Raw genomic sequence first — 19,996 nt, 5'->3', positions numbered from 1 at the left:
AGGCAAAGGGTGGATGCAGCTGGCAAAGGATAGGGTTAATTGGAGAGACATGGGAGAGGCCTTTGCCCTGCAGTGGGTGTAGTAAGGCTGATGATGATGATGATGAAGATTATGACTGATATTTGCCTCATTCTCCTTACCCATAGTGCCACCTCCTCACCTTACCACGACACCCACTATCAAAGATAACACCTTCCGTACTGATGCCATGCTTGCCCTCTTTCTTCGCCGCGCCTTTTTTTTCTCTTCAGGTAGTGATGATGCACAGATGCTCTAATTGGCTTAGGGTTCTTCACTGCCCCTTGAGAGAACATTGTTACTGCTCCGGATTGTTTCTAAGCGAGGCACTGATATTTATCTCCCTCTCCGTATCCATAGTGCCAACTCCTCGCCTTACAACGACACCGACTACCAAAGGTAACCCTTTCCTTACTAACGCCTGCTTGCCCTCTTTCTTTTCCGCACCTTTTCTTCTTTTCTGCTAGAGATGGTACAGAGATACACTAGGGGCCTTAACGCCCTGCAATACTCCTCGAGAGAACAGGCACATTGTTACTACTTCTGATTGCTTTTGAGCGACACACTCATAATTGTCTCATTCTCCTTACCCATAGTGCCACCTCCTCGCCTTACCACGACAACCACTATCAAAGGTAACATCTTCTGTACTATTGTCTGCTTGTCCTCCGATATATGAGACAGATGCTGCGGCAATTCTTTTCCCCCAAAAACCAATTATTATTATTATTATTAGTAGTAGTAGTAGTAGTAGTAGTAGTAGTAGTAGTAGTAGTAGTAGTAGTAGTAGTACTCTTTCTTCGCCGCGCCTTTTTTTTTTCTTTTCTGCTAGTGAATGTGCCCAGATGCACTAATTGCCTTTAGGTTCTTCAATGCCCCTTGAGGAAGCGTTGGTACTACTCAGGATTGTTTCCGAGCAATACAGTGATATTTGTCTCGTTCTTCTTATCTACAGTGCCACCTGCTCACCTTACCACGACAACCACTGTCAAAGGTAACATCTTCTGTAATATTGCCTCCTTGTCCTGTGATTTATGAGACAGATGCTGCGTCATTTCTTTTCCCAACAAAGCCAATTATTATTATTATTATTATTATTATTATTATTATTATTATTATTATTATTATTATTATTATTATTATTATTATTATTATTATTATTATTAATATTATTATTATTATTTCTTCGCCGCGCCTTTTTTTTTCTTTTCTGCTAGTGATGTATCCAGATGCTCTAATTTCCTTAAGGTTCTTCAATGCTCCTGGAGAGAGCGTGGTTACTACTCCGGATTGTTTCAGACCAATACACTGATATTTGTCTCGTTCTCCTTATCCTTAGTGCAACCTCCTCTCCTTACCACGACACCCACTATCAAAGATAACACCTTCTGTACTAATGACTGCTTTCCCTCTTTCTTCGGCGCGCCTTTTTTCTTTTCTGGTATTGAAGGTACACAGATGCACTAACGGCCTTAAGGCTTTTAAATGCTTTTTGAGAAAGCGTTGTTACTAGTCCGGATTGTTTCCGAGCAATACACCGATTTTTGTCTCGTTCTCCGTATTCATAGTGCCACCTCCTCGCCACACCATGACACCGACTAGCAAAGGTAACCCTTTCCTTACTAACGCCTGCTTGCCCTCTTTCTTTTCCGCACCTTTTTTTTCTTTTCTGCTAGTGATGTTGCAGAGATGCACTAGGGTCCTTAACGCTCTACAATACTCCTTGAGAGAACAGGAACATTGTTACTGCTTCTGATTGTTTTTGAGCGATGCACTGATATTTGTCTCATTTTCCTTATCCATAGTGCCACCTCCTCGCCTTACCACGATACTCAAAATGAAAGGTAATACCTTCCGTACTTTACCTGCTTGCCCTCATTCTTCGCCACGTCTTTTTTTTTTCTTTTCTGCTAGTGACAGTACACAGATGCACTTAGGGCCTTAAAGGGTCCCTGAAAAGGGTGTTTGAGGCTGGCTATAAATACTCGCATTTTGTAGAGTACAGGCCGACGAGCGTTCATGCCGCCTACAAGACCTCAAGAGCGAGCCGATAATTTACAATGCAATTTTTAAAGCTTCCGCGCCTAGCGGCGACCTGCGTTGCTGCGCTTTCGCCCGAATCAGCGCTCGTTGCGTCAGCCTCGCCCCGCCGCGGTTGGCTCAGTGGTTAGGGTGCTTGGCTACTGGTCCGGAGTTCCCGGGTTCGAACCCGACCGTGGCGGCTGCGTTTCGATGGAGGCGAAACGCAAAAGCGCCCGTGTGCTGTGCGATGTCAGTGCACTTTAAAGATCCCCAAGTGGTCGAAATTATTCCGGAGCCCTTCACAACGGCACCTTTCTTCCTTTCTTCTTTCACTCCCCCCTATATTTCTTCCCTTACGGCACGGTTCACGTGTCCGCCGATATGTGAGACAGATACTGCGCCATTTCGTTTCCCCAAAAAACAAATTTCAATTTTTTTACGTCAGCAACTACGCTCGTTACGTCATGTAGCGCTCGTTACGTCAGCAGCGGACTGCTAATATTGGTTCGCGCCCATCGGCAGCCCGCGGAGGGGACGAGTGCGAGGGGCCGGCGGAGGAGGGCCGACATTTCAGCGTTCAAAAAGTGACGAGAGGAGAGAGAAAGGCGCAAAGACGCGGAAATTTAAATTTTGACTACAGATAGCTCAGCGTCTACGAAGCGCATCTAAAAAATTCTTGCTGGAGGATACATGTGAAGCGGCGTCCTTTAGCATCGTAGGCGCATCGCATCTTTGTTGAGACCCCCTTTCACAGCCCGTTTAAGGTTCTTGAATACTCCTTGAGAGAGCTTTGTCACTACTCCAGACTTTTTTTTTTTTTTGAGCGACACACTGATCCGTGGATAGTCTAAAGAACTACTTTCATGCAACATCTTCCTCGTGCTCCCTGGCCTGACTGTTTTGCTTCACGGCACTGCAAAAAAACACTGTGATAACTGTGTTTATGATGATTCATTATTAATCCACTTAAGAAAAGCATTTTCATATAATTAGCTGACTATTTGGCAGATCTCTCATCAATGTGCACTGCGCCAAGCAATTTCATCATTGGGATAATAGCTGTTTGGATATTGATGCACATTAGAAAACCATTGTGATCGAATTAGATACAAATCTTTTTGACTACACACAATTTAATTGACAATATTATGCGTGGATTGGCTTGAAATTTTCAACAATCCATTTTGTATCGTCAGCTCGTGAATTATTCTGCGTCATTTTTCTCTTGAATATTCTTTTAGATAAATTTCAGCGTTTAAACCTCGCAACAGTTGGACCAAAAAAATTGTGGCTCTAGTCTGCTTAAATTGGAGCTAGCCTTCTGTGGTGGCACTTCTTCCTGTACTTTAAGGATAGATATATCAGGTGGCACGATGAAAGGACAGTGATGCTCATTACATATCGCAAGTTTTGGTCACATGTAATAGAAGCATCGCCTATTGCATTATGTGATCTTTGGTAAAAACAAATAAAACCAAACCAAGGAGGCTAAGATTTTGTCTAGGACATAGTCTGAGGTTATTGTGGTATAATACCCCACTGATTTGCTTGTATGTTGCATTGATTGTACGTGACTAGTTTTTCATGGCAAATTTGTGATGGTTTCGTGCTCCTTACTGATGTTTGTTTCGTTCCTGGTATTCATAGCGCCTCCTCCTCGCCATCCCACAGCACGCTCTATCAAAGCTAACAACTTTGATAATAACACCTGCTAACATTCCTTTTTTCCCCATCTTTTTTCTTTTGCGCTTGCGATGGTAGATAGCTGCGCTTCGGGCCTTATGGTTCTCCCGTTTTGCTTGAGAGAACATTGTTACTATACCAGATTGCTTTTCAGCGATGCACTTATATCCGGTTAGTCTTAAGAACTGCTTGCCATGCATCAGCTTCCTTTTGCAACCAGCTTCACTCTTCTGCTTGAGGCCACTCTACAAACACTATATGATAAATGGGGCCATATCTGTTTGAGCAACGATACACATTGTATAAGCACTGCCCGAGATGCAGACAGGAAATCGTTTGTTTGAAATGTCTTCACATCATTTATATGAAACTTTTTAGCGTATTGGATTGAAAATTTCTAAAATTCAGTTCGTAAAGGCATGCTGTGACTCTTAATATACTGTGACTTTTTCTTGAACATTGTTTAACTTTACTTTAAGCATTTAGGCATCGCAACCGCTGAACCAAAATCATGTCGTCCTGGTCAGCTTGAACTGCTGCCAGCCCTCTGTGGTACCATTTGTTTTTGAGTATATGACGAATAGAATATTGAACAGGTTAAAATGAACAGACAGTAAAGCACACTAAGTGGGATATTTTGGATGATGACAAGTGCAGCTACAGTGGCCTGCCTCAATGTCACTTCTGCTATTCTTTAGAACGAGGCGGAGATCAGATCGATACCAAATCCAAAACAAATGAAAAAGACGTCTAGTGCCCCGTACGCTACTCTTGTCCACAATAAGTCTGTGTCTGAAATAGGAGTGCCTTATATAGCCTTCACGATTCCTCGTAATCTTTTCCCGAAAATGTAATGAAGTCTGCCTTGATTCTTGCTGAATAAGTCCAGCGTCTGGATGATTAAGGACTCTAGATGCAGTATTGTTAGAGTTTCTTTCTGTAAAAATGTACTTATTCATTTCTTTGTTTGTTTGTTTGTTTGTTTGTTTTTTTGTTTGTTTGTTTGTTTGTTTGTTTGTTTGTTTGTTTGTTTGTTTGTTTGTTTGTTTGTTTGTTTGTTACAATATCGTCAAGGCCCCGAGGCTGCATTACAGAAGGGAGTGGTATAGAAAAAATTTCAGCCTATCTCTTGGCCGTTAGTCAGCACATGTTCGGAAATCACATTCTTTGATGCTCGGCTGTTTCTGAAGTCGCCTTGAAGACCTTTGAATCGTCGCTGAAAGCTCCCGGTTTCCTCGTATTGACAGAAGGGCAGTCATTGCATGTGATTCGATAAACCAGACCACGGAACTTGGCACCTGGCAATGGGTTGTTTACATTGACAAGTGCGGCTCATAGCTTTCTTGTTGGCACGTGTCCAATGTGCACTGCCTTCTTTCTGAGGATACAGGAAAGGCTTTCACTGACTTGAGGCAGGGTTTACGGGTTTATGGGGGTTTAACGTCCCAAAGTGACTCAGACTATGAGGGACGCAGTAGTGAAGGGCTCCGAAAATTTCGTCCACCTGGGGTGCTTTAACGTGCACTTGCATCGCACAGTACTCGGGCCTCTATAGCGTTTCGCCTCCATTGAAATTCGACCACCGCGGTCCGGATAGAACCCGCGTCTTTTTAAGTCAGCAGCCGAGCGCCATAACCACTGAGACACCACGGCGGCTATGACTTGAGGCACATACGAAATCTCAGCACGCTTCATATTTCATTTTTTTTGTTTCTGTTGGCCTTCGCGCTTCTCGCCTGTGTACGAGATTTCTTGTCACTTTTCTGACAAAAATCTCTGGGGTGACCTTTCGCTCGAGGTCTCAGTTTCCCAACTTCTGTTCGTTTTATTTATTTATTTATTTATTTGAAAATACTGCAGCCCCATTCCAGGGGCTATAGCAGGAGTGGTTACATATATCATGCGGTACAGTTGCGCGCATAAAGGGGTACATGGCAAAATGTGAAACAAACGCTGCATACAACATCATATAATGCTACGTCTCAATTTCAGACGCAAAATCAGACACAGAAAAGGCTCGTATATTTCCATTTAAAGAGTTCCAACTCTCCACGGTACGCGGTAAAAAACTGTATTTGAAAGCGTTAGTACGGGCAAAAAAGGGTTGGATATTAAGATCGTGATGGCTCCTGGTTAGAGATGGTTTTGAAAACGTGATATGCTTACTCTCTGAGAGGCAATTAGCAGAATGCACTATTGAGTGAAGAAGTTGAGAGAAGAAGTCAGGACCGAGGATTGCCGGGTCAGAGCCTATATTTCTTGAAGGGTTGATTAGTGAGGCCCCCTTGATCGCTTGTGAGCCAAAGGTGAGCTGATTCGAAATCCAGCTATCTACTCGAGTGCGCTGTTTTTTCTAAAAATGGTGAAGCATAAGCGGTGCGCATCACGTTTGACGAGGACTTCCAAAAATAGAATGGTCCAATTCTTCTCCTCTTCCAGTATTAAATTTATGCATGACATCTCGGCATTCATGTGTGCAAGGAAGCTTTGGGGAAGCTGCTTGTTGGGAATACTAAAAAAGTTATCAACCTACTTCGAGAACACCTTGGGACGCGGTGTGAACGAGCCCACGGCTGTGTTTTCATCAGCTTCCATTGTCAGGTTGGAGGCCGTAACTGAGATTGATGCTCCCAATGCGGTTCCAAAAATGCGCCTGTACTCCTTACAGTTTAAGTGAATACATGTTGGCCAAGTTGAAGTGAAAGACTGCGCCGATTTCTTTCACGTCCAACGCTGTACTACCGGAAAACGATGGGTCAGTTTTCAGCGATTATTTGCAGGTATCTACGGAAAGGTTTGTGAGAATACTCGTTGACAACGAACAAATATCGAAAGACAAGTGTATATGTCGCTTTCATCCAGAACCATATCCTTGACTTTTTTTAATGAAATCTTGCGGATTCCTAATCTACATCGTTGTTTTTTATCCAATAGAGTCACTCACTTCCGCTGGTAGCCTGACAATCGAAATGGGCGACATTGTAAAACCTACAGTTGGCCTTATCCGTGTTCCATTTTTATTAATCTTTGGCAAGGTGTATAACGCGGCAGACGATCAATTAGTGCAAAGGAGTCTGCAGTGAAGCCTTTTTTAGGATGACAGAAGACCACTGAATACGTCAGAGAGGATTTTTTTGAAGACTTTCTTGTGCTTTTGAAGTCGAGTTCTTGGCAAGTTTACAGTAGGTCGTCGCGGTCACGATCAGCTCTGTCATTTCTGATTGGTACGCGGAGCGTTCAAGGACTATAGCCCAGTAGAATGGTGTGTTCTTCGTTTTTCGCTTTCACTCGGGGGCCTTGCGCTCCGCTTCGGAAATAATGTACTGACGAGGTGGACTCCGCCAGGAAGCTGAGGTCTCGTCAGGCGCTACAGGCCTTTTGCCTCAGCTTCCTCTTTCTTCGTAAGGAAGAAATAAAGTTTTTGAAATTTGAAGTTTAAGCACACTGACGCCCGTTTGGTCAGAGATCATCTTGGACGTCTCGATCAAGAAGGCTAACGGCTCTTTTCACGGCGCAGATCATTTCCCATGTATCCGGTGTCTTCCCATGAATGAATTTCAAGCCCCGGCTCAGCACCTTTTCTTCGGCAGCACTCAGGGGGTACAATGACAGGATCTCAGACTTAAAGGTTGCTCTTTATGACATTTTTTTCTCTTTCGTCCAGCAATGTGCATAGCTTCTTTTTCTGGGAAACCTCGTGCTTTACTGGCTTCCGCCTCATCTCTTGTTCGGCAACGACTTGGATCTCAGGAAAGACATCCGTCATGCAAAATTCCAGCTGCCGCTTCGCAGAGAAAGCATCCTGCCGCAGGCACTTCTAGGTGCACTTGCATTCGTCGTTGCGGGCTTGTAAAAGGTGCGGCTCTGCCTTCGTCAGGACATTGCGGTCGAAGGCGTTGTTCACAGGTGGACGAAGGTTCAGTGACCTTGGGGTCACGTCGTTGCATTTGCACTTCCCGATCGTACACCGTAGGACGTCAGAGAGATCACTGAACCCATTTAGTTCTCCTTGCCAAACACGTATTTCACTTACAACGGTAAGGTATACAAGCAGATTTTTGGAAGCGCATTGGGAACGTCATTCTCAGACACGGCTGCCAACCTGACAACGGAAGCTACTGAAAACGTTGTGGACGTTGTTGTTGACGTTGGTGACGTTGTTTAATGTTTTTGTATTGTAAACAAGCAGCAGCTACAAAGCTTCCTTGAACATCTGAATGCCGAGGAGTACTCTATCATATTTAAAATGAGAAGAGGAGGAGAACATTTTATTTCTGGACGTCTTCGTCAAGCGTACTGTGCAACACGTGTGCTTTAGGGTGTTGCGAAAACAAACTCACTCGGGAAGATATCTGGATTTTGAATCGGCTCATCATTTGGCTCACAAGGAATCAGTGGTTGAGTCACTAATATACCCAGCAAGGAATATCTGCTCTGACCCGGCAAGCTTCGGTAACTAACTAAAGTTGTTAAACAGGAATCCCGAGCGAAACGGCTAAACCAAAAATTTCTTGCGCGAAGTGACAAGAAAACTCGAGCACTGGCGAGAAGAATGATAGAAAACGGAAAAAAAAGAAAAGATGAAGTGTGCTCCGATTCCTTATGTGCCTGAAGTCAGCGAAACCATTTCCCGTATCACCAGATAGCAGGGAGTCCACATTGCGCATGTGCCAGTAAACAAGCTCCGAGCCCAACTTGTCAATGCAAAGGACTCTCTGCCGCGTGCCAAGTTTCCAACTATGGTTTATCAAATCCAACGGAATTACTTCCCTTATGTCGATATTGGGGAAACCAGGAACTTTCAGCGACGCATCAAAGGTCATCTAGGTGACGTCGGGAACAACTCCGCAAGAAAGAATGCGAATGCCCAACATGTGAAGACCACCCGGGCTAGGTTGAGGCAACAATCGTGGCAACAAAAAGAAACGCTGTAACAAGAACACATCTAGAGTCCTTAATCATCCAGTTGACGCCGGACACATTGAAACAGGAATCATGGCATACTTCATCATATCTATGGAAAAAGGTTATGAGGAATCCTGAAGGCTATATAAGCCGCCCCTTTTCCGGCAGTCTTATTTGTTTTTTACTTGGTCCGTAGTCCAATCTTCACCTTGCTTTAATGCTTTATTCCTGACCACACGATATTTCATCGAACGTTACGCTTCCTGCTTATCTTGTAAGACATAGCTTTAGAAACATTTTTACGTAGAATAGTGCACATGTTATCATCTCTAAGCAGTGAATGACCGAGGTCGGAAAATTCCTGAGTACGAAGGTAGATGGATATCCGGGTGGGAGGAGGGGGGGGGGGGCACTGCCCATTAGTATAGCATACCAGTGTTTTGCAACACGTAGGTGGCATCCTTTTGATAAATTTTCATCAAAAGGCAAGTATTTCTTAATATTCGGGATATTCTATATATGCAAAACGCGCATGACGCGCAGCCGAAGAACATGCTGCTGAATATTTTTGCATGCCGTGTGTTTCCTACGTCATTAGAGTATCTGAAACTCAAATTTTGAGTTTGGTACGCCAGATAATCAATAGGTGATGAAATGCTGTCTTTATATCACACAAATGATTGGTCAGCAATTTGAGGTCTGAAGTATTTCTTTCTCTTGTTTAGAAGAGGAAATGCTGCTTTGAGTACACATTATGGTCTATGAATGGAACATTATGTAAGCTGTTTTCCGCATGCAAACCAAATGTTCATTCGCATTATTAAACCGACAGGAAGTTTCTCGCAAAAGACTTAAGCCATTGAAATTCACTTTTCATATTACTTCTTAACAGCGGTATTAGAATTTGGTATTCGGTTTTAGTTTTATTCGGTGCATATGCTAATTTATTATTAATTCACCTGCTCTTGGCCTGACGACTAAGAATCATAGGTGATGGATAGAAGTGTCATAGACGGCGCAATTTAAAATGAAAACTAGAGCAATGAATCTCCAATTTTGCAGATGCATGCAAGTTAAAGGCTGACCCGGGCACCGGAGACAAAAGAATTCGGCGATGGTTCTACGACGCAAAGAGTCTGCAGTGCTATGAATTCACATACGCCGGTGATGGAGGCAATAAGAACCGCTTCAAGACGAGCCAAAAATGCTTGGCGTTCTGCTCTGGAATAACAAGTACGTGCAGAGGTTTGATGAGAGAGTTTCGTTTTAGAACAGCTTTATTATCTTGCACTATTTCATGAAATTACTGTATGAAGCTACCATGTCCTGTTCCTATGTACCCCTACTGTATACGCAACCATCATATACCGCTACCGTATGCCATTAATCGAATACTACTACCACCTGCCACTAATATTTCATGTGATTTTGTATGCTGGCAAGAGAGGTATACGGGGGTAATTTACTGTAATAGTATGACAAAATTCTCGGATGCCTTATACTAATGATTGGGCTTATTGTTCTACTCTGGAATATGGGTTGCATGTCATTTCAAGGATCGATCACAGCTGACATGCATCTGGTACGAACGCAGTTCTGTGTCGGGGCTAGAGATAGGATAGGGATATTGTCACGTAGTGGTGACGGCAGTCGAAGGAGCGATGAAGACGGACAAAAGGTCTTCTAGAAGAAAACTGTTTATTGGGCTGCCTTGCGCCCACAATGGACTGAATCACTCGGCGGCGGCAAAGCGACAAGCGTGATCGGCGGTCGTCGAACAGAATGCCCGCCGCTCTCGGCAGTGCTCAATTTAAAGCTGATAGCGAACTTTCGAGATAAAGCGTGCAAAGTTACTAGAACATTCCCGAACAACGTAGAATCAGTTCTGCCTGGCTGCGATCAATCGAGATAAATCTAGTCGCGTCTTGCGTCGCAAACAAAGCGATAAAGTGGTGTGGCGGCAGATTTGAAGAACGAACACACACTGCAAATATTCGCGGCAATATTATGAACTGAGAATAGGAGCCAAAACATTAAGCATCAGTAGAGCTTTTCTAAAAAATAAGAACAACGCCTAGCAAAACCTTGTCATTAGTAAAGGCAGATGTAAAAATTTAATCACTTTCTGCTTTCCTGCACGCACGTGTATAAGGCACGCAATGGATCCTGGGGGTTTAACCTGGGCTGGCAGCAAAAATCAAGTTTTCTTTTAAAAGATAAATAATGTGCGTAAGAAAAAATCTCATGAAATTCTTCAAAAATGCGAGTGATGCGCGAATGCATGTGTATACAGGGTCATAATGATCATCACCCAGTCTGCTGCTGAACACAGGCTTCCTTAATTGGTATTCACTTAATCGTACCCTGCTTGAGACGTCACCAGAGTACCCCAGAAAGTTTTGTGCCTTACATCTCCTCCTAACTTTTTGTAGCACTTTCTCTTGGAGTCACTAAACCATCGCCGCAGCCTCCCTGCCTTTCCTCTTCCTCCTCCTCCTTCTCTTGGAATCCAATATGTTGCTTTTGTCTAGCTGTTATGGGTGTTTGATGTCCGGCATAAGCCTGTTTCTCCCTCTTAATTTCGGCAAGGATATCATTAGCCCACATCTATTCTGTAATTCTTGGCGATTTCTTTTCTGTCTGATAATCACTACCTTATTAATTTGTAAGCTGTACTGGGTGTGGGCAGGTTATAAAAAGTTAGACCCCAAGCTGGAAGTTGTGCGCTTAGTGAATCCATGAAAAATGAAGTTTACCAGTGCACAGTAGCAACTCGTTGATACGATCCCGGTTGATGCGAATTTCGGCATACGAATTCATAACTGCAGAAGAACCGACAACTGAGCTAGTTGGTGCATCTTTAAGCCGTGGTAAAAACAGCGCAGCGACGACAGACACAGAGAAGACAGAAGAAGACGGACAAGCGCTGACTAACAACTAAAGTTTATTGGAAAAAACACAGGTATTAATACACTCCTAAAACAACCAGAGGGCACGCACACTCTATGAATACAAAACCCAGGGCAATTGGCGTCCAATACGGGGATGCTTCCACTCCGCCACGATGGTTCAACGTTTGAGCATGAGTAAAGGCGCGTCCAGTGAATACATGGGTTTCTTAGAAACGTATCTTCGAGATCTATACTGAGGCATGCATGAGTAATAATGAGAATGTAAATTACAGATGGTCGGAATTAAGCAAATATCATGCGTTTCCAGTAAATTTCCTCAGTGCTTGGTCTGCAGTCGTAGCACCATTTTGTGGCACCCACTGAAACCTACATTCGCCAAGCACGGCTCTGGCCCAGCAGATGGCGCGCGCGTATATTTTCCGAGTTGTTTGAGGCCAGGACGGGAGTTTTGCGGACTAAGACATATAGAGTCAGGTACCACGAGATAGACACGTTGTGCGTTGCGTGCGGAGAAGAGGAGGAAACGGCTGAACACTTGATACTTTTCTGTAAAGGGCTTCACCCTACAGTGGAAAGCAGCGAGGCTGATTTATCCAAGAAATTGGGGTTTAAGGTCAGTGAAGGAAACGTAGATTTTAAGCGGGTAGAAGTAGCCAAGCGCAGGTTATCTGACTGGTGGCTAAAATCAAGAGAAGAGTAAAATTTCATGTCATGGCTAGGCGGCTTGAGCCACCGCCCGATTTAAAGGGTTCAGCCGTATCCATCCATCCATCCATCCATCCATCCATCCATCCATCCATCCATCCATCCATCCATCCATCCATCCATCCATCCATCGAGTCTGCGCCTTCCCTGAATGCTGATGTGCCCTCATTTTAGTTGTACCGCGCCGATAAATAAGACGGCATTCTGCACAGCTCCGTACCTGCCACATAAAAATCCTTTTTTTTTTTCAGTGGGGTTTAGTCACCTGGTGGCAGCTTACCTGTGAGTGTTGGCGCAGTAGCTTCTGTGTTGTGCATAACGGCGGCAGCGCATATGCTCTGAATGAAGGCTAGGGAATGTTAGTTGTTGCACCATTTTAGCGGCGGATAAAACACGCCCTTTAATTCTGCGATAGCTTGTTCACTCAGTGGGAGCTCGCTCTGTTGCCGAAAAAGTTGATTTAATGCTTCAGACGAACTGTAAACGGGACCACAAAACAGTAAACGCGAAAACTAAGCTGCCTGAGACGTATGTACCGTCTTTGACAAAAGTAACCGAGCAGCCGCTATGTCGGCGGGAGCGGGCTCAGCCGGGAGGCGGCGCTGCTGTCGCCGGCGCTGGCCGCTGCTTCCCGGATGCGAGGGTAAACTGGCTGACGTAAGCCCGCACTCTAGCCCTCCTTCCTTGGATGGTAGAAGTAAGCACGTAGAATGTGCGGTGAGCAATTTCAAGCCTTTGGAGTGCTGTGATACTAAGGGCGCAGGCTTACGTCAGCCAGTTTAACTCGCAGCCAAGAAGCAGCGGCCAGCGCCGAAGATAGCAGTGCCGCCGCTCGGCTGCAAGCCCGCCCCGGTCGCCGGCGCGGCTGCTCGGTTACTTTTGGCTAAGGCGGTACAGCAAAGCAGTAGAGCGACACATGTGATCGCTCGTTATACAGGCGCTGCCTAGAGATCGCGTCACTGTGTGTTATACCAAATGTTTTATTCTGTTTGTTCAAATGTTATATTCAGCAGATGTAAACAGATAATAAGAAGCGGCGCGAATAGACAAGGACGAACACAAGACAACAGGACTGGCGCTATCTTGTGTTCGTCCTTGCCTATTCGCGTTCCTTCTTAGTCTTATGCATTTTGACCAACAAGCTCAAATCAAGATTCTAGTAACCAGCTATTCTTCTTGTGTGCTTCTAGAACTAGTTTTATAGCAACTGGTTTTTCGAAGAACTTGTTAGGAGCAAGCTTTTTTCACCTATCTAGAAGGAATTGGCAATGGTAGAAGGCAAATATGAAGTAATAATTAAGTCACCAAAAAGGGTAAAAATTCTAGAACGCTGGATTATCTCGTAGAGTGGTCATAAATGCGGCAAGTCATGTGCAGAACTTCAGCCTTGGCGCAGTAACCAACTGAGCACAAGAATTTAAAGCTCTTCATTGAAAACAATCTACGAGATAATAATCTCGCTTTATGCTTTTGTTCCAGTCGCTTGCATTGGAACCAAAGAAACGATGCCACACGTGATCTGTGAGAATTAATCATAGGAAAACGAATACATTGAGCCATGTTAAACTCACCCTTAGTGCAAGCCTCACGTGCAAGCTTTCGCGTTCCTGCTGCGCATGGCTATGCCAACTTTGTGTGCACGAGAAAAACAGTAAACACTGCAGGACACCGTTGGTGCTTACATGGAGGTCATAACGCCTCAAATTTGTAGCCACCGTGATGTAAATTTAGTGCAAGGTTGCGGCACCTTTCCCGCAAAATAAATCATGCGTTCAAAGCGCTGCCCATCAGCAACTGTTGCATCGCGTGGCACTCTGGTGATTTATTCGCAGTAGCTGGCTATGTACTTTTGGAAAAAACACTGCAGCCTTCGCTTTACTGCTCTATTATAATGTATTTTAGCATGCAGCACAATGAATCTCGTCGTCGTTTGATGCTTGTTCTTACCACTTGTAACCGGGGTTAATCTTATGGGGAGGTGGTGATTAGAATGGGGTTTGATGCTCTGGTAGCTACAATGCATTTTAACTTCCACCACAGCCAATGTCGTCTGCATGTTGGCTGATATTCTCTTTTTTTTCTTTACGGTGTTAGCTTGGTTTAATTTTATGACAGCGTACTGCAACAATTCTTGTGACCGATACATCTGAGAAAAAAAATTGCTACGACCTGAACGAGCAAAGAGTTTTGTGAGTTTTCAGCCACAGCGGCTCTTTTGTGTCGTGGCGTCTCATGGTGCTTTGAAGTGAACAATCTGTCATTAACAAAATGTTACTTTGATGAACAGTGGACAAAGCTGGCCACTGTCCTGTAGCTGAAGCCAAGGCGCTACCTGTCGCCACTGGGGAAGCCGAGTGTCGAAACTTCTGCCGCGTGGATGCCGATTGTCCAGGCTTACGAAAGTGCTGCTACAATGGCTGTGCCTACACCTGCGCCCAGGCTGTCTCAACTGGTAAGACTGCTATAGTCTTACCTCGCACTTTCTAACACATTTGACGTCGCGCAGGCTCTCTTCAACCTAGAAAAAAAAATTTAATCAAGAAGATGAAGATCAATACGTGGCTGGGCACTTATCGCAGAAAGCAGATAAGTTATGGTCTCGTAGAATAAGAGGGGATCTCAAGGAAAGGGGAACTCCGCAGGGGGCGTTAAGAGGCTCAGGTGAGTAGGTGAAAGTTAAGAAGTTTGTTGGGATAAAAAATCCACGAAACACAAAAAGTGCTAGCAGAAATCTATAAGTAACCTACACAAGCGTTTTGATGTCCTAAAGAAGTATAGCCAAGATTTTATATAGCCGTCCAAAGTCCTGAAGACCTCGTGTAGACTAGGCTGATGCAACGCCATCTGTCGACTACAAGAGGTTTTCCTCAACACCTTGTACACTTCTAGGTGAGACCCTGTTTAGCTGTAAAGAAGCGTTTTAGCTCTTTTGTAGCTGTGGTATCCGATGCTAGTAGTTGGCTGATAGAGGTCTTACCTAGCTGTATATATGTATTTTAGCCGTTCTGTATCTGTGGTAATGTAATGCTGTTAAAGAAAGGCACTTTACAAAGAGCCCATCCTTGTTGTCTCACAAGCAACAAGAACTGTGAAGAAAATACAACGTCTTGCATGCTTGGGAGACAAAATGTGTGCATTGAGGGTGTGTGGGAAAACTCGTCACTGTGCTGCCTCTTACCCCTCTTGTCTGACATTTGGCCTGTTGTCTGCAGATTAAAGGCACATTTGCTTCAGCAGAAGTCTAGGCACCAGGTAATTAGTTCATAAGATGACGCATTTCTTTTGCAACAACATTTTGCATCTCAAGAGTGCAAAAGAAACTACTGCTGCACGTGGCGAACGACAGTGTTAATCTTAGGTATATGGTAAGTGTCATTGTCCTCCAATGGATGGAGTTGCGACAATCATGAGGCTCTACTAGAAGGCTTAGGAGTATCCTCTCAATTTTCTATAGTTTTTTGTAAAAGCTTAGCCTTTGCATATTTATTTTCATTTATTCAGTGCTTTTCCCCCTCAGAGGTTGCCCTAAACACTTTGCACTTCCTAATAAAGAAACTTCACGTGGCACTTATTTCGGATGGCTGCAGCCTTTATTTGTACAACTCGATCTTGGCTCGATGAAGGCGGCTGTGACTCCGTGTTCTATCTGTACGCTTGCGTTCTGCTGAATCTTCGCATTGCTGGCATGCTGGCAGCCCTTAGAAGAGGCAAAACTTTTTATGATTTTACAGGGCCCTAGAAACAGCGTCTGGGTTGCTGAAATGCTGCAGTGGGAAGTGGAGTTTACACGGCAAAAGAGACCGGGTAATTGCAAAGATGTTAGGCGGAGAAAAAGCGATGTTTTCTTTTTGAAACTTTTGTCACTATTATCCTGTTTTAAGGAATTTTAGAGGTCAACCGTTTGTTAGGCCACTTCCGTCAGTCAAATATACAGCCAAGGGCTGTTAAAAAACATAAAAAGGAAATGCAACACGTATGGCTAGCTGCACCACCTAATTGCGGCGGCGCCATCTGCTGACCTGCATAACCCATCTGTGGGACAAGCCTAGAATTTGATGACGTCATTTCATGCAATCTCGGACTTGGAAGGGGCGGGTGTTGTTTACAACAGCTGGCACTGCAGGCTCTAGTGACTTGAGTACTGTGGTATCTGCACCGCGAACTAACCTAGCATTCGCCTTCTTTTTGTGCTCCGGCCCCTTCTTTTCACCCTTGTGCCTGCTGTGTGGACTCGCCGCCGCCTTTAGCCTCAGCACCGGCCACGATCAGGCCTTCAGACAAGGTGGTGACCGTGACAGTGTTCGAGACAGCACGCCTGCCATGCCTGGCTATGGGCTACCCGCGCCCCTCAGTGAGCTGGTACCGGCACCCCATGCTACTGCTGCGCCCAAGGGGGCGCTACAGTTTTCAGCCGGACTACACGCTGGTCATCCGAAAAGTCGCCTTTAAGGATGCGGGCATTTACATGTGCAGCGCGTACAACTCGCACGGCCCTAAAGCGTTCTGGAATGTGACTCTGACGGTGATTCCGTCGGAGCCTGCGGCTCATCGTTCCGACCCAACCTGACCAACAGCGGTGCATAGCGCCGCTCAGAGGGAGATCATAGAGGTCTTCGATTGCACCATTTGCGTGACTCCCCAAGGAGTATGCATTTTTATAAGTGCGGTGTCCTGAGTGCTCCAAAGCATTGGAGGTTAATGTACCTCTGAAAAAAAAAAAAAGTAACGACACTTCGCCCATCCTTTTCTTACCTCTTCTCCTGCTGCCGAGTGGATGCGTGTTTGTTCTCTACTTGTACTGCATACGCCTATGGTGGCGGCACCTACGTTGCTGCAATGCTGGCGCCAACTGGAAGAGGCGATTTTTTGTGTTATTTCCTGGGCCAACTGTTGCGACATCTGGTTTGCTGCAAATGCTCCAGCGCGAGCTAAGTTCGACAGGGGAAAATATGCATTCTGGTGCGAGGAGGACAGGCGAGCGAGTGAAATATGCAAAGTTCTTCATTAGACTGTAGCTAGTTTTGTGTTTTTAGGGTCTTTCGAGGTCAGCCGTTGGTCACGCCTCTTTCGTCACTCAAATATACAGCTCAGGGCTGTTCAAAAACATAGAAAACAAATTGCGGCACCCATTGCTAACTGCACGACCCTTGCACTGCGCCACCATCTGCTGGCCTCCCGAAAACACATGTGGGACATGTGATGCATTTTACCTAGAATTTCGCAAATGGGATTAAGAACGCTGGCGTGAGTTAGGAGGTTTGCCATACTAGTGTAGCCGGTACCTTGCTTTGTAACGTTGATTTTTTCCTTGTCGTGCCCTACTCGTGTTTTTGTTCCGTCAAATGAAATTCAAGTTAGCGAATTGCTCAATTGATAGTTTTATTTTAGGCTATATCCCCTCCTTCTTTGCCTTCGTTCTGGCGAGTGTGTTTATTCAAGTCCACCTGTTTGGTCCCCTCGCGCGGCAATGCTTTCTTCTACCCTGCATGGTCTGCTTAGCATTTTTGAGCATGGTACTAAAATTTTTCGACAAAGCGTTAAGCACGCTTCTTTTTTAAGAAATAAGGAGTGATAGAGCATTGGAATACTTTTTTAGAAGCCGTGGATCAAACTGGGTTTTGAAACAGTACTGTGCAGAAGGTGAAATCTTATGTCAACACGTTTTGATGTAAGGATGCAGTACGACCAAATGGAGTCCTGCTGGCGTGTGGAGTAAGGCCACCAAGATGATTTACTGCATAAACATGTACAGTGAACGCGGGCGGAACTGCATATACAGTTATGCAGTTGGCGAGATGTCAAATTTTTATTCTAATATTTAAGTATATGCACATTTACTAGTCACGTGAGCAGTAGGGATATGGTTCCGAGATCAAAGTGCACTGATGTGTGAAGCCGTAATTTAAGAGGCACACTGCAGATTAATATGCCATCAAACTTTCTGCACACCGGATTCTAGCAAAATATATATGCTCTTTTCCTTTAGATGCTACACATGCATGCTTCTTTACAGCAACGTAACCAACCTATTGTAGCGTGTTCACATGTTTTATTCAAAATCTTGACACTGAAACTGTATGTACAATGTAAGTCGTGAAGCTGTGAACTCACAGCACGCACCTATTGTGAACCCCTTGTATATGAGATTAGCTGCATGCTGTTCATGTGCTGCAGGGAGTTTAAAATAAACAATGTGACTACACAGACCGTACAACACTGCGGTACTTGACAGTCACCAAGATGAATGTTTTGCTGTTTCAAAACACTTGACACGGTAAGAGACCCAAGTGCCTCGGTATGAATTTCACTGCGCCAGAAGTTTGCTTACAAAAGGAACGGTGGGAAAATAAGCCTCACCACTTGATATCTAGATACCATTTCTTGCCTTCAAAAACGTGCCATTCGTATAATAACTTGTTCAAACAGTACCTGCCGCAGTAGGCCACTTTTTCAGCAGCTTCGTATACTACTAGTGTCAATGGCGTTAAATTGAAGATAGCTGAAATAGCAAATACTATATTAAGATCTAACAGCCCGATGCCCCTTAATTTATTTAGATCACGAATGAAACAAACAAGAGCTGCAACTAACAATCTATTTAACTTACCTCCTTGTCATAATACGTACGGCCAGGTACTCCTAGAATATAACGGTGCCCATGTGTGGAATGAAGCCCCAAATGAAGTAAATGAAAAAAAAATAGTTTTTCGGCTTTTTTAAAACAGGTTCTGCTAATTTCCATGGAAATGTAGGAATGAAGTTTGTGTTATATGATTTAGAAATTTTGTTTTGCAGCTGAGCTGACTGTGTTGTGATCTAATCGACCATACCCCGTAGTCTTTTAGTTCAGCTGTCCAACTTTTTTTTTCATTACTGAAGTGTGCTGTGATTTTGACCTGTCATGATAAGGTCTTCCAGTATTATTGTGCTTGTTTAGCAATATGGACCTGCTGCTAGCCCATAAGGCTATGGGTCTAAACAACTCTGTGTGTACTGGTTTTGAAAATTAATAAATATTGTTTAAAGCCGGTTTGAATACTCGCAAGATATTAAGGCCTTAGAGTAATGCATTGATCTAAACGACCTATGTTTAGACTTGCCACTGCAAGTCTCTCCGCTGCAATTTCGTTATGGTTACAACCAACTGCCCATCAGATCTTCCAAGAATAAAACAAAATAAAAGATTTCTCAAAGCCGTCTACATATTTCGTTCACTAAAAACGAACTTCATTTCTCTGCCGAGTTTGAATGACTCAGCATTTATATGACATCATCTGCTCTATTTATTACGCAGGCTGTTTCATCTCAGTAGTTCCAAGCTTTGCAAAATTACCTACTCTACAAAAGGTGCGTCATGTCACAGAGGCACGATGAATGCGTGACGACATCAGACTGCAAGAAAAATTTGTGCTAAGCGGTTAAGCGGCTATGTCATGGTCACGCGCATACAGCAGCACCATTATTTAAAAACACAATGCATATGCCTTTTGGGAAACTATTACATTTACTGGTGTCTTGTTTTGCATTGTGAGTTATATTATTTATTTTATTTTTGCGTTTATAGTATTTTTATTTCGTGGGATTTAGTTTGCGTCCAGACAAAATAAGGCCCTCGCTGAGGCTACTCCGTTGACAACACCCGAGTCTGACCTCTCGCACGGCGCTCGACAACTTTCAGACTGACACCTGAGCCTTCAAAGCCATATCTAAAGAGTCGGTTAATTAACGTAATTAACGTCGACTAAGTAGGC

At 44.2% G+C, this 19,996-nt stretch overlaps 1 protein-coding gene across 1 annotated transcript in view; it reads left to right on the top strand.

The window, feature by feature from the left end:
* LOC144133127 (uncharacterized) overlaps positions 1 to 19,346 on the top strand; it is a 122,328-nt gene extending 102,982 nt beyond the window's left edge. Inside the window, exons 34-40 of the mRNA XM_077665988.1 lie at positions 615 to 653; positions 974 to 1,012; positions 1,587 to 1,625; positions 1,824 to 1,862; positions 9,691 to 9,861; positions 14,533 to 14,697; positions 16,493 to 19,346. Of these exons, the coding sequence (XP_077522114.1) occupies positions 615 to 653; positions 974 to 1,012; positions 1,587 to 1,625; positions 1,824 to 1,862; positions 9,691 to 9,861; positions 14,533 to 14,697; positions 16,493 to 16,812 (812 nt within the window). The 3' untranslated portion in view covers positions 16,813 to 19,346. The remainder of the gene's footprint in view (positions 1 to 614; positions 654 to 973; positions 1,013 to 1,586; positions 1,626 to 1,823; positions 1,863 to 9,690; positions 9,862 to 14,532; positions 14,698 to 16,492) is intronic.
* The last annotated feature ends 650 nt before the right edge of the window (positions 19,347 to 19,996 follow it).

This window comes from Amblyomma americanum, chromosome 5 (genome assembly GCF_052857255.1).
Source record: "Amblyomma americanum isolate KBUSLIRL-KWMA chromosome 5, ASM5285725v1, whole genome shotgun sequence".
In the NCBI taxonomy this organism is placed as follows: Eukaryota; Metazoa; Arthropoda; class Arachnida; order Ixodida; family Ixodidae; genus Amblyomma; species Amblyomma americanum.
Note: the sequence above shows the minus strand (reverse complement) of the source record. Positions and strands in the feature narration are given on the sequence as shown.